This window comes from Cyrtonyx montezumae, unplaced genomic scaffold (genome assembly GCF_038088225.1).
Source record: "Cyrtonyx montezumae isolate F1298 unplaced genomic scaffold, pur_monq_1.0 scaffold_8, whole genome shotgun sequence".
Classification (NCBI taxonomy): Eukaryota; Metazoa; Chordata; class Aves; order Galliformes; family Odontophoridae; genus Cyrtonyx; species Cyrtonyx montezumae.
This window is the reverse complement of record NW_027072089.1, coordinates 79,694,678-79,707,894: the sequence shown is the minus strand read 5'-3', so window position 1 is coordinate 79,707,894 and position 13,217 is coordinate 79,694,678. Positions and strand designations below refer to the sequence as shown.

General features: G+C 40.1%; 1 protein-coding gene across 1 annotated transcript in view; it reads right to left on the bottom strand.

Annotated features, from left to right (window-relative positions):
* Positions 1-203: 203 nt before the first annotated feature.
* The window catches only part of FARS2 (phenylalanyl-tRNA synthetase 2, mitochondrial), a 186,043-nt gene continuing 173,029 nt past the window's right edge, over positions 204-13,217 (bottom strand). Inside the window, exon 6 of the mRNA XM_065753416.1 lies at positions 204-565. Coding sequence (XP_065609488.1) covers positions 427-565 — 139 coding nt within the window. The 3' untranslated portion in view covers positions 204-426. The remainder of the gene's footprint in view (positions 566-13,217) is intronic.

Genomic DNA, 13,217 nt, shown 5'->3' with positions numbered 1-13,217 from the left:
AATTGCCTCTGTTTTGCTTTGCTCGTTACACAGACAGAAGATCCTGTCAACACAGAAATAATGCCAAGTCTTTACTGGAATTTAATGGAACCTAGGGACTAATTAACAACATAGAAAACCACAAGGCAGTGTATTTCTTATTGTAACAAGAGGGAAATCTCACATTACTGCTGCTCCCCACTTTCTTAAAATAAAGCCCATGCTTTGTCAATGATTTCTTAATAGAAACGTTTATTATCTGGTAATTTTACCATTGTCCACATATTATTTGCTTCATATGCTAGGTTCAGTCACAGAACTCCTCTTTACTTGTACACATCATTCCATAAAAAAGAAAAAGAAAAAGAGAAAAGAAAAAAAACACAGGAAAAAAAAAGAGGGAAAAAATGAGAAAATAACTTCTGTTAGGGCTTCAGACCAGTGATGCTAGAACCTGCCCTCAACCCCAAGTTCTCGAACTGCTGATTCTTCAATAGCTTGATGGATACGATGCACCTCATTCTGCGTTAGAGTCTTCTCCGGGTGACGGTAAATGATACGGTAGCAATGGCTGACCTTCTTTGTCCTACAAAACACAAACCAAAAGAAGACTCATAAATACACGTGCCTACAAATGCAAATACTTGAGGCCAAACACTTACCCTATGGACCATTTTTTATTTGCTGTCTAATTTTGTTCCTGTTGCTTGAAAATCATCTTAATACTAAAGTACACAGTCTGGAGAGGCAGGACTGAGCTGAATTTTAATTTTGGCAGAAGAGTTTGCTGAAGTCCACCTTATACTTCCACTCAGTTTTGCTGCAGGTCTCTCATTTTGGTACATGGCTGTCTTCAGAGAGCACTGTGCACACACAGCCTCCTCAGACTGCTGGGCTTGGTGACAAACATAAGGAAAACACCACTCGAACTCCACATGCTGGGAAGCAGCATTGTTAGATAATGTGAGACATCTCAGGCCTCACCATTCTCCAGCATGGAAGAAGAATCGCAACACACTGCCACAAAAGCAACATTCATTTTTCAGCTGAGGTGATGCAAGACATTGTCCTCCATCTTCTACAACCAAATTGACAGATGCACCCTGGCACGATGGGATAAAGTTAGCCTCCCATCAGCTGCTGTGAAGTGAGGCAGAGGTCTCCAGTCCTCAAAGAGCTGCTTGGGATGGCTTCCTTGTGAAAGTGGCCACAAAGGGAACTGCCATCCACACCCACCAGCCCTGTGCAAAACAGGGACAACCCAGCAAACTCAAGAAGAACACAGCATGACATGACAGCAGGAGTAAATGTCAACATTTCTCACCCTTTGCTGTGGAAAGTAAAAGACAAAAGTGACCATGGGAAAGAGACATGGTTTAGTGGGCATGTTGGGATGGGTTGACAATTTGACTACATGATCTTACTGGTCTTTTCCAACTTTAATGAATCTATGATTCTTTGAAAATTAAAAAAAAAAAAGAATAAAAATAATATTTAACAGTTGTTGAGTTAGGCAAAGGCAAGTTAATGTAAAACTGGGAGCAAAACAATGAGCTGAGTAGGAGAGTGAAAAAATCTTTGTGAAAAAGAATGCAATGCATGTCTCGCTCTCCATCAAAACCATGCTAGAGTACACAGCTCTGGCAAGAAAGGGAAATCTCTACAATTGCAGTGCATGTATTACTGAATTTATATCGCAGTTTGGGCATTCTTTTTATTTTTCATTTCAAATGGAACCCATATAGCTTCTGTTTTCAAAGGTAACCACTCTGGTGAAAGAAGGATCATTTGAGAGCAAAAAATAAAGAAAAACTGGAGATCAAGTGCTAGACAGAAGTGCACAAATGCATTCATCAAGCTTCAGATCATCTTTCTTCTGAAAATTGTTTAACGTCAGATGCCATGTTTATTATGACTTTTTGATTACAACTAAGGCTATATACGCATATACACAGAGATAACTCTTAAGGTACTCATTTCAACATCAGATCCTTCTAGAATTGGGCACAGGTAGTTTTTGACCTCAGAACAGTTATGTGATGACAACTTTGTCCCATCCAGCTTTGGTGGGAAGCATGCCCTGATCCCACTGGCAGTTAAAAAAAAAAAAAAAAGTTATTTCAAAGTAAAGCATTTCTCCATTTTTTGTGTTCCTTGAAGATGAAGCAAGTGAAATCTGACTCGTATAAGAAAGGGCACATTTATAAGGTGCTACATTTTATAAGGTACTAGCTGACTGCAGTTAACTGCTAAAAACAGTCAAGAGATTCCCCAGAGTGTAGGTTAAATGTGGAAAAGTGGTCTTCAAGAAAAAGGAGGGAAGTGTAACTGTGGAGAAGGTGTTGCCCTGCTCGGCTCCACCACTGCAAAACAGTTGGGAGGAAAGAATTGGGAGAAACAAGGAAATGGAATAAGAAGGGTTTGGACAGATGCTACACAGAGAAATTTGATTAAGAGGAAGGGATAATTAATTGGGGCTCAACAGAAATGATAAAACAAAACAAAAAGACTACCAAATACTATTACAGCTTGTAATACTTTGACTATTAATGGCATAACAATCCACCTGAACAAAGACATTTCCAAATTGCTCTGGCTGAAAATCTCTTCAGCAGCTGTACAGACATGTGCCTGATCCTGAAACTCTACTATATTCTGGGAATATATTCCAGGAAGGAAAACTATTGCTACCATCTGATGTGAAGTAATAAGTTTGGCTAACATAGTCAAGCTGTGGTAGGAGTAGCTTCAGCATCACTCCCTCACTGGTCATGGTTAACTGAAGGTAATGATTTCTCTAGTCTAGAGTGTTTATGTAGTACCCTCCCTTCACCCTAGAAAGCAGTTCACTCACGGGCAAATTAAATAGGTCACAATATGATGCATTAGTTTCCTGTGGGAGTTCAGGAGGCATTTAAATCAAGAAAGGACAGATGTCCTACAGAGCAGCACTGGACTGCAGTTCAGACAGCTGCAACTGCAGTTAAGCATTGGTATGGGAGATAAAACAGGAATTGTATTAAATGTAATTACAGAATCAAAGAATCACAGATTTGTAGGGGTTGGAAGGGACCTCTGGAGATCATTGAGTCCAATCCCCTGCCAAAGCAGCTCCCTAGCCCAGGTTGCACAGGTAGGCATCCAGGCGGCTCTTGAATGTCTCCAGAGAAGGAAACTCTACAACCTCTGTGAGTAATCTAATTAATCTAAATTTAATTCTAGCTAAACAACGACATGAATACTGACACATGTGGCTGGCTCACCCACACATCACTCACGTGGTTGGTATGTTACATTTTTCTCCTATTCTTTTAGCTAGGATTATTTGCATATTCATTACTAATTAGAAAGAAGGATCATTCTTATACAATTGCTATTACTATCTCAGTAAAAAACAAGCTCTAAGTTTCAGAAAACTGAAGCACCATTTTCAGGGCATTACTAGCTAACTTTTCAAGGCAGATGAGCATGAGTACTTCTTGTATTTTTCCCCCTTAATACCTACCCTATTCCCAAATAAAATAAAATACTATCACCAGCTGCAATTGGAAACAGTTATTGTCAGCAAATAATACATTCACTGGTTTTCTTTCTTGCTTTGAATGTTTGCATGTTCTGTGAGGGCACACAGTCACAGTCTAACATAAAGACAGCTCTGCTGCTGCATAATGAACTCTCAATTGCATGTCATGCTGCAGCTTGATGACAGAGAAGCAGCAGCTCTCTATCCTGACCAACAGAAAAACCGAGGCTAAAACCAAGAAGAGCAGCTTCACCCAGTAAAACAAAACACAAAAATAAAAATGAAAAAAAAAGTAAAAATAAAAATAGAAGCTTGAGTGCATGAGACTTTATTTACCCAAGCTGCAGCTTGCAGTCACATGGACTCCTGCCCTCCCATTAGGCTTTAGCTGATCTCAGTGTCACAAGTCTCCTCTGCACCAGCCTGCGGCTTTCAGGTAATGAAATGCAGTGAATACAGTGAAGCACTTCTCAAAGGTAAAAAGAAGATAGGGATGTACTCTGAGGCCACAGGAGGAAACAAGACTGCAGTCAGTGAACAAAGACTGAAACAATGTCTAATGTCCTTTCATGCATTTTTTGGAGGAAACAGCTTTGCCTTGTGATTTTAAGGAATTGGCATGCAGCTGCATCCACATGCTAAAGAAGTGCTCACTGCCTGGTCAGATTCCCTGCATGGGGCCATCCTGGAGGTCAGTGTATATGTTTTGATATTTCAGCCTGGTATCTTTGCACAGCAAGAAATTAAGGAACCTCGGTCTCCCAGCCATCTAGTAAAATGATTGTGAAAGCGACCTGACACTGGAATCAGGGCAAGAATGAAACGCAATAAAAAACACCCATGTGTTATCTTCCCCAGCATGGAAATCCACAGATGGATGCTTTCAATACAAATTGTCTATAAAGCTGATCCCAGAAACTACCAACAGCCACACGACTGGATGTGCAGCCACTGGGGAAGCACATCTGTGGCAAGATAGAAGTAAGACACTGGATCGTTTGGTAACCAAAATGTTACCTAGGGAGAAAAAGTCTGGTCTTGGTTTTTCTCACCTGATGTGCAATACTGTAACAAGAATTCCCCACTCTGCTCTTATAGAAGAAGATGAAGGGCAGCAGTGAGCTAGAGGAAAAAAAAAACAACACTTTCAACTGTGTTCTACATTCTATCTGTCTTAAAGCACTGACACTTCTGCATGGAGGTTAGCCTTGCTCTTATGTGGTTGAGGACAACAGAGAATCTGACATTTTTCTAGAAAGCTGGAATTGCTTTGAGGAATAGAAAAGCAGAGATGACAATCTCCCACAGCATCTAGGGGTGAAAACGAGGAATCTCTTTTGTATGCCAAGCAATGCACTGAGCAGTACTACTCTCCACCACTTCCATATTGTACCCCTTCCTATACACATGATAGCACAACTATTCAAGATTATTTTCTCTACAATAACTCAGTTGTGTGAAGGAGGATCTTGGATGCTCTCCTAATTTTCACAGAATCACAGAACTGTAGGGGTTAGAAGGGACCTCCAGAGATCATGGAGTCCAACCCCCCGCCAAAGCAGCTCCCTAGCCCAGGTTGCACAGGTAGGCGTCCAGGTGGGTCTTGAACGTCTCCAGAGAAGGAGACTCCACCACCTCTCTGTGCAGCTGTGCCACTGCTCCGTCACTGCACTGTGAAGAAGTGCCCACATACATTTGTGCAGAACTTCCTATTCATCAGTTTGTGTCCATTTCCCCTCTTCCTATCACCACACACCACTGAGAAGACTTCAGCCTCATGCCTTTGCCTCCTGCTCCTTAGATATTTATAGACATGGATCAGATCCCCTCTGAGTCTTCTTTTCTCAAGGCCAAACAGACCCAGGTCTCTCAGCCTCTCCTCACTCTCCTCACAAGGGAGGTGTTCCACGTCCTTTATCATCTGCAACATTGGACTGCATCCTATATCCCAAAGAAAGACTTGTTTGTGAGAGATCATCCTCTGAGGGATGAAATGAAAGTACTTTCTCATGTTAACACAATAGTAAGTGATAGAGCCACACAGTGAGCACAGCTTTGACTTTGCCTTCTGGCTCAAACAGTCCTAGAATGGCTCATGCTGGAGATGGAAATTATTAAACTGCAGAAATATCAAGCATGTAGATCGGTATTCTCAACTCATACTTCTTCAGATATGGAGTCTGACTTCCTTTGGAACCAGAAAAACACCTTGACTTTATGGCAGGTAAAACTTCCCTATACCCAACTCAGCAGCCCACAAATATGATGTCAAACCTTCAGCATTGGTGACACCACAAAAATCCCTACCAACATCCCACCAAACTACTTTAAGGAAAGCTAACAGAAGCCGAATCCATGGCTCTACCTGTCTATGGTTCCATTTAGTTTGCAAGGAGACTAATGAGTGAGACTACCTTGGATACCCAATTCAGATACAGCCACCTACATTTGCTGTCTGCAATCTATGAGAAGGAAGGCCTCCACAACTGGTAGATTTTGGCCACAGTTATGCATGAAACACGTTTAAGAGCTAAAACCTCTCTTTGAGGAACCTACCCAGCCAAAGCTCCTCTCCACAATATACTTGAAGCTTGCTTCTCCACTTTCCTGTCTTAAAAAGACACCGAAGTCTTCAGCATCCAACAGCACAGAGAAGATGTAATTACCTTTTCCTTTTTGTTTCATGCTTTCAGACCACATCCACCACTATTAGAGTAAGCACAAATGTCATACTATAAATTTTAAATCGACAAATTGCACTGTTTGCTAGGAACCACATCATGGAAAATGGCAAAAGGCTTGTGCTATATACCTTACTGTCAAGGCCAAACAATTCAATTACCATGGTGATAGGCATGTAGAATATAGCTGTAATTCTCTGAACAAAGGCCTTTCCCAAAGATGCATTCTCATCCGTCCTTTCAAATGCTAATACTCCATTTCTCTGGAAGAGTGTATTGTACATAAAAAGCACATTTTTAAAAAATGTTTTTGTTTAAGCTGTTTTTCATGCTAGGGAAATACACTAGATCACCTCCAGAAGAAAGAATTGTTTTAAACCCACAGAAAGCAGGGAATGGTCATTTCTTTTGAACAGCTGGTACCTGGCGGAAGCATGGTTCAGTTTCAAAGACAGTTCAGCTCAACATCACAATTCTGAGACTGTCAACATTACTTGAACACTGAATTGGCTGGTTTTCTTTTTCTTTTTCTTTTTTCTTTTTTTTTGGTGGTTTTAATTGTAAAAGAGATGTGTGTTCATTGGGAGAGAATGAGACTAAAAAGACTGCTATTCTATTTCAAAAACTTGAGACCATAATTGACTTTTTGCTATTTTCCATTTGGACATGGTGAAATCTGTATCTGAATATGAAACCCTGAACCTACTTGTTTTTTTTTTTTCACTCTTCCTTTCTTTAAAATTAATTCATTTTTAAGCTCATCTCTTACTCTTGAAAAAAAAGAAAAAGGTCAAAACTCTGTTAATAACCAGGTTATTGAGAGAAAAAAGCACTGCATGGGGTGCAGTGGCCAAGCACATAAATAACATCTGCTAGTTAAGTTAATGAAAGCTAGACAAAAAATGTAAGCACTCAAACTTGTTCAACTTCTAAGTCTCTGAGATATCATGTATCCAAAAATAGGATTTAACCATTTTCAAGCATCTGAACACTTTCCACATATCTAATGACTTTCCTTTTACACCTAAATCTCTCACCTAATTTCTTACATGCAGAAGAGACAGAGATCATAGAGTCATTAAGGTTGGAAAAGACCACTAAAATATCTAGTTCAGCTGTCAATTCATCCCCACAATGCCCACTAACCATGTCCCTCAGTACCACATCCACACAGTTCTTGAACTCCTCCAAGGATGGTGACACCACCACCTCTCTGGGAAGCCTGTGCCAGTGCTTCACTACTCCTTCTGTGAAGAATTTTTTTCTAATATCCAACCTAAACCTTGCCTGGCACAACTGGAGGGCATTACCTCTTGCCCTATTACAAGTTACCTTGGAGAAGAGGCCAACTTTCAGCTCGTCACAGCTTCCTTTCAGGTTGCTGTAGAGGGTAATAAGGCCCCCCACAGCTTCTACTTCTCCAGACTAAACAATCCCATCTCCCTCAGCCACTCCTCATCAGATTTGTGTTCGAGATCCCTCATCAGCTTTGTTGCCCTTCTCTGGACATGCATTAGGGCCTTTATGTCTTTTGTGTAGTGAGGGGCCCAAAACTGAACAAAGGTATAGCCTCACCAGAGCTAAGCACAGGGAGACAATCATCTCCCTGCTCCTGCTGGCAACACTATTTCAAATACAAGACAGGATGCCAATGGCCTTCTTGACCACATGGGCACACTGCTGGCTTGCATTCAGCTAATACTCCTAAATCCTTTTCTTCTGCACAGCTTTTCACTCAGCCCCAAGCCTGTAGTGATGCATGGGATTGTTGTGGCCAAAGTACATGACTCAGCACTCAGTCTTCTTAAAGCTCATACAATTGGCCTTAGCCCCGTGATCCAGCCTATCAAGACCCCTCTGCAGGACCTTCCTACTCTCACGCAGATCGACACAACTCCCAAATCCGTGTCATGTGCAAACTTAAGAAGGGTGTACTCAATCACCTCATCCAGCTCATCAATAAAATTATTAAACACAGTCTGTCCCTAAATTCCCCCTGGGAAACACCACTGGTGACTGTTCGCCAGTGGGATTTAACTCCACTCACCACCATTATCTGGGCCTGGCCCTGCAGCCAGTCTTTTACCCAGAGAAGAGTACACAAATTCAAGCCATGGGCTGCCAGCATCTCCAGGAAAATGCTGAGGGTCACTGGGTCAAAGACTTTACTGAAGTCTAGGTAGATTACATCCACAGCCTTTCCCTCATCCACAAGGCATGTCATGTGGTCATGGAAGATCAAACTGGATTTTCATGAACCTAAACCCAGATATATAATGAATGTTTCACAAGTACCAGCCAAAGTAGGAAGTCTCTTCACTATTAGATGCATTCACTAAAAGATTAGTGAAACTATTCAACCAATTATTTATCTTTTGGCCATCATTTTGGCCCCTACCTACTTTTTTCCATTTCAACACACTACCTTAGTTTGTTGATGAATGCCAGCAAAAGAACCAACATGAGTGTGATGTGGGGTCCTTCTTTCTCAGCTCCCAACTACAAGGGAATCTTGCAAACAGACCAAGTTACACAATAAAAACTGAAAGGATATTTCCCTGGTGCACTGTTATAGGTGTCTCTGTAATACAGTACAATACAGTCAACCCAGCTCAGATCCAAGCACTTCCCATTAAAGAGCTCTAAGGCCTCAAAAAGAAATGGAATCCATCACACTCAAGCAACAATGAAATATCACAGTTGTGAAGTACAGGAAGAACAAAATCATTCTCCATTATACCAAAAGAATATCCAAAGTCTCCATAGGATCACAAGATTACTGTGACACAGAATTTTACTGCCATGGAAAACCAGAAAAACACTGCAAAGCCACAGGCTTCGGGATTGTGGTTTTTTTTTTTTATTAGTTTTGTTTTAAATACGACCCATTGATTCTTTGAATAATGCACTACTCAATGGTTGTAAACCAGGTATGAAACCAACTCTCAAGGGGTTAGATTCCAGCACTGGTGCAAACTGCTTGTCCTTCTCCAACCTCCCTCTTTTTGGGAAAACCATGTATCAAACACAGGTACCAGTATTAAGGAGCTGATTCCACAGGGATTTAAATCTGGAACTGTCAGAGATGTCCCTTTTTGTAAGACAAACTTTGCTCTCTCCCATCACATTAGGCCTCTTCAGTTTCTAAGGTTTCACCACTCCATCTAGTGATACAGCTCAAAATCCTGCCCTAAATCCAGGGAGATAGGCTAGAGGCTGAGTGTTGTCAAGAGCTGCTGACAGCACAGTAACCCTGGAGCACTCACCATGCCAGAGAGAAAAAACTTTATGCACTTTTAATTGAATGAGTCTCTCAACTTACTAAGGCTGAAGCTTTCAGGAATAAAATAAAGCCCTGCAATGGGCATTCACATGAAGATCAGAATGTGTGCAAGCTGGTGAGGCTCAGAATATGGTAAAAAAAAACAACCAAACTTCTTCAGGATTATCACTATACAAGGGCTACACAAGTGGAATAATGATAGGAAAAAGCAAACATTCTAGCACAAATGCAAACATAAAAATCCAGTGAAACAACTGCTATCCACTGCAGTGGAAAACAAGGGAAGGTTATTTGGTAAAATATTTGGGACATTTAATTATGTGCTAAACATAGAAAAATAATTGGATGCTGAAAGCATGAGAGAAAAAGTGATAGTCTCAGCATCACACAAGACATAACACCTGTTGTGTACACAGCACATAGTTTTATTTAGCTTTGCTTTACCTGGGTTTAATTGTAAAGGTTCAGTGAAAAATGATTTTCAATGTCTAATTGGGTTTTCACCAAAACAAGATGCAAAGGGCAATACTTTTTGTTGTTTTTGCTTAAAATTTGATTAATAGAGGCTTAAACATTTGCCAACACAGCAACCAGAAGAACGAATTTTGTATCTATTTGGATACCGTGCCTCACAGGAATTGCAACCTTGACTTAATCTCTGTATAGTTCAGAAGCCACTGCAGAATTACATTTCCCGTGGGAGGCCAAGGCCAAAAATTCCTATCATGAATCACACCCTTTTCTACAAAAGAAACTTGGTTGACATAGTTGATAAGGAATGAGAGCATGCTGAGGAGAACAGAAGCATACAACATTGGAAGTCCTTGCAGCACTGGCAGCTAAAGTGTTCTTACTGCTAGCCAGCAAATAATAGCAAATTCTTACAGAAAAAATTACATTTTCAGTGAATAAAACACAACAAATCAATGTATTTTCTGTCACTGCTGGCTCTGACACTTTTCCCACATTTCTCTTGACCTCCTAAATCACAAAAGATCTAAATAAGAGAATAATGCAGCTTTGGCAACAATAGGCTCTGTGGATCTGGAAGAAGTTGATGACTTAGAAAATATAGTGCACTGCCTTCCAGGGCAACTGGCTGGTACTGCAGCAGGTCATGGACACAACCTGCTTGCAAAAAAAAAAACAACCCCAAAATCAACAACAAACAAAACAAGCAAACAAACAAAAAACCATCTTTGGAAAATACTTTTGCAGAATTGTTGTACTTCTTGTGCAAAGATATATTTACATCCTCCTGAGACATGGTAAGATGAAGAAAGAGGGTCTGGTCCTGCATCTGCCACCAAGCAGTATTAGTTCCACCACTGGTCATTAGTCACAACAGTATCACTCAGAAATTTCCAACCACTGGCAACTGAAATGCCATCTGGAAGCACTTAAGAGTGACGACTTATCTCAATAAATTGAATAAAACCAACGTGAGAGGTGAATGTGGACTCTTTCAAATGCTATCTAAAATATTTATAATGAAAATGTTAAGTGTGATACCTTCTCAGTTCTTCTGAGTGAAAGATCAAAGAAGAGAAGTATAAATATTTAGCAGATTTTTCCCCCAACTACATGTTAATACTAAAGGCTACAAAAAGTATTACTAAAAATAAAATTGCTGTCAAATTAAAACATATTTCATAATCGAGAAAAAAGGGAATTTATATGAGAATTTAGAACAATTCATTCTCCTAAAAAATGAAGATGGATAGGAGTCACAGCATCTCCATCGAGCACTAGCAGAAATCATGGTCTACAAATTTAGGTGTCAGACAAGTGCATGGTAAGGACTGAATGTTGATTCATGCACTTGTGTAGATTTCATCACTGAGGTTAGTGAGTTTGTCCTCACCACATCCAGGTGCTAGGTGATTAAGTTTCTCTTACATTTAATTAGAGTTGAGGTAAAGAGGGACATGGCTCTGGACACAGATCAGGAACCTATATGATTTTTCCAAAGTCACACAGCAAATCAATGACAGAGGAGGGACATGAATGACTGCAGGCACAGACCCTTTGAGTCACCTTTCTTTCAAGTTGCTCCTCCCATACATGCACACTTCCAGTTACTCTTTTCTATAAATTGGGTAGCAGCCTTGGAAATAAAATGGGCTACAGCAGGAAAAAGCAACTCAATACAATGGTCAGGATAATCAAATGTCCTGTGTTTGGCAGGTGACAAACAAAACTCAAATATGGAGAAAACAGGAGAGGGAGAAGATGGAAGGAGGACACAAGGGGCTTCAAGATCAAGAGCAGAAGTGGAAAGAAATTGTGTAATTTTAAATTATTTTAAATTTTAATTGTGTAAAAGCAACAATTAAAAGCACACCTGGGCAGTCCGCAGCACTTGAAGGAAACTCAAAAATATTTGTACATCTGTGTGTGCAAATACAGGGAGTTTCTCAATGGGCTTCCTTACACAGTACCTGCAAAAACTAGTGTGAATTCTGCAGCTGTTCACAAGATTAAGTGTGCTTTATTACTTCCTTCCACTCCATATATGATTTTTCTTTCAGAATTGTCAGATTTTATGAGCCTTAATCTGGCTAACTGGTTTTGTTTCGAAGATATAGAAATTCCCCACTTTCCCTCCCCGAGGGTGGTTTGGTTTCACACAGTCAGAAGAAACCTGTTTTTATTGTTTTTCTGACAGTTGCTGCCTTGGAAAGACAACTAAGAAAAGGTCCTCGAAGTGAGGACGACTATCGGCCAGCAGACTGAATTAGTGTTAAAACAAGAAAACTACCTGACTGTCAAATTGGTTAAAAAACAAAACAAAACACCAAAACAATAAAATCAAACAAGAAATCCTTTTGCTGGGTCCCATCTGCATGGACAGTACACTTACACCATCGCATCAGACAAAAACCCTTTTTCTCATGGATGAGGCCGGTTATTTTGAATAGAAGGATGGTGGGGAATGTTAGTTGTAATGCAACCAGACAAAGGATGACAACATGTAGCAAGCAGGTGCACTGGACAGATCTTTTACAGCTGTCAAAATGAGCATTAGTTTAGAAAGTTCTAACTGATGCTTAGCACCTATATCATTAATATTATGCCTGCTCTTTGGGAAAAGACAAAAGATGAGTATGAGTATGATGCAGTGCTTGCACATGGAAAAACTCATACAAGAAGATAATACGAACACCCCTTGATAAAACACAATTTGGGTATGAAGACTAATAGGACAGGGGACAAAATGAGACACTTCATTAGGAAGTACTATGAAATTATTGGTCTACTACTCAAGAAAGGTAAGAAAGCTATTGATACATTATCTTAGAAAGACCGAAATATCATTTTTGCTAAGACTTCTTAAAAGGCCAACTGATCCTCTAACTATGGGGAAATGGTATCAACAAAGAAGGGATAAGATTTCAGACCAGAATGGAGAATGCACAATGAGCACTAGGCTGAATCAAATGTTCTTAAGTTGTCCAAGCTTGGTGAAATTTGCTCTAAGATATTTAGAAATAAGTGGAAGAAATCTCACAGCTGTTATAGTTGTCTTTGAGAGTTCATGGAAAGTAAGTAAGATACCAAATGTTTGGAAAAGATAGGAGTGCTTATGAAAATGGAAAAGAACAACAAACCATCTTAAAAAAAAAAAAACCAGGGGGGGAGCTCTTGATCAGTTGTTTTTGCTTCAAATACCCAGAATTTGAATAAAATGGTGCAGATAACCAAAGCACTTGTAAGCACATCAAGGATATGGTGCTTTATACACCGTCCC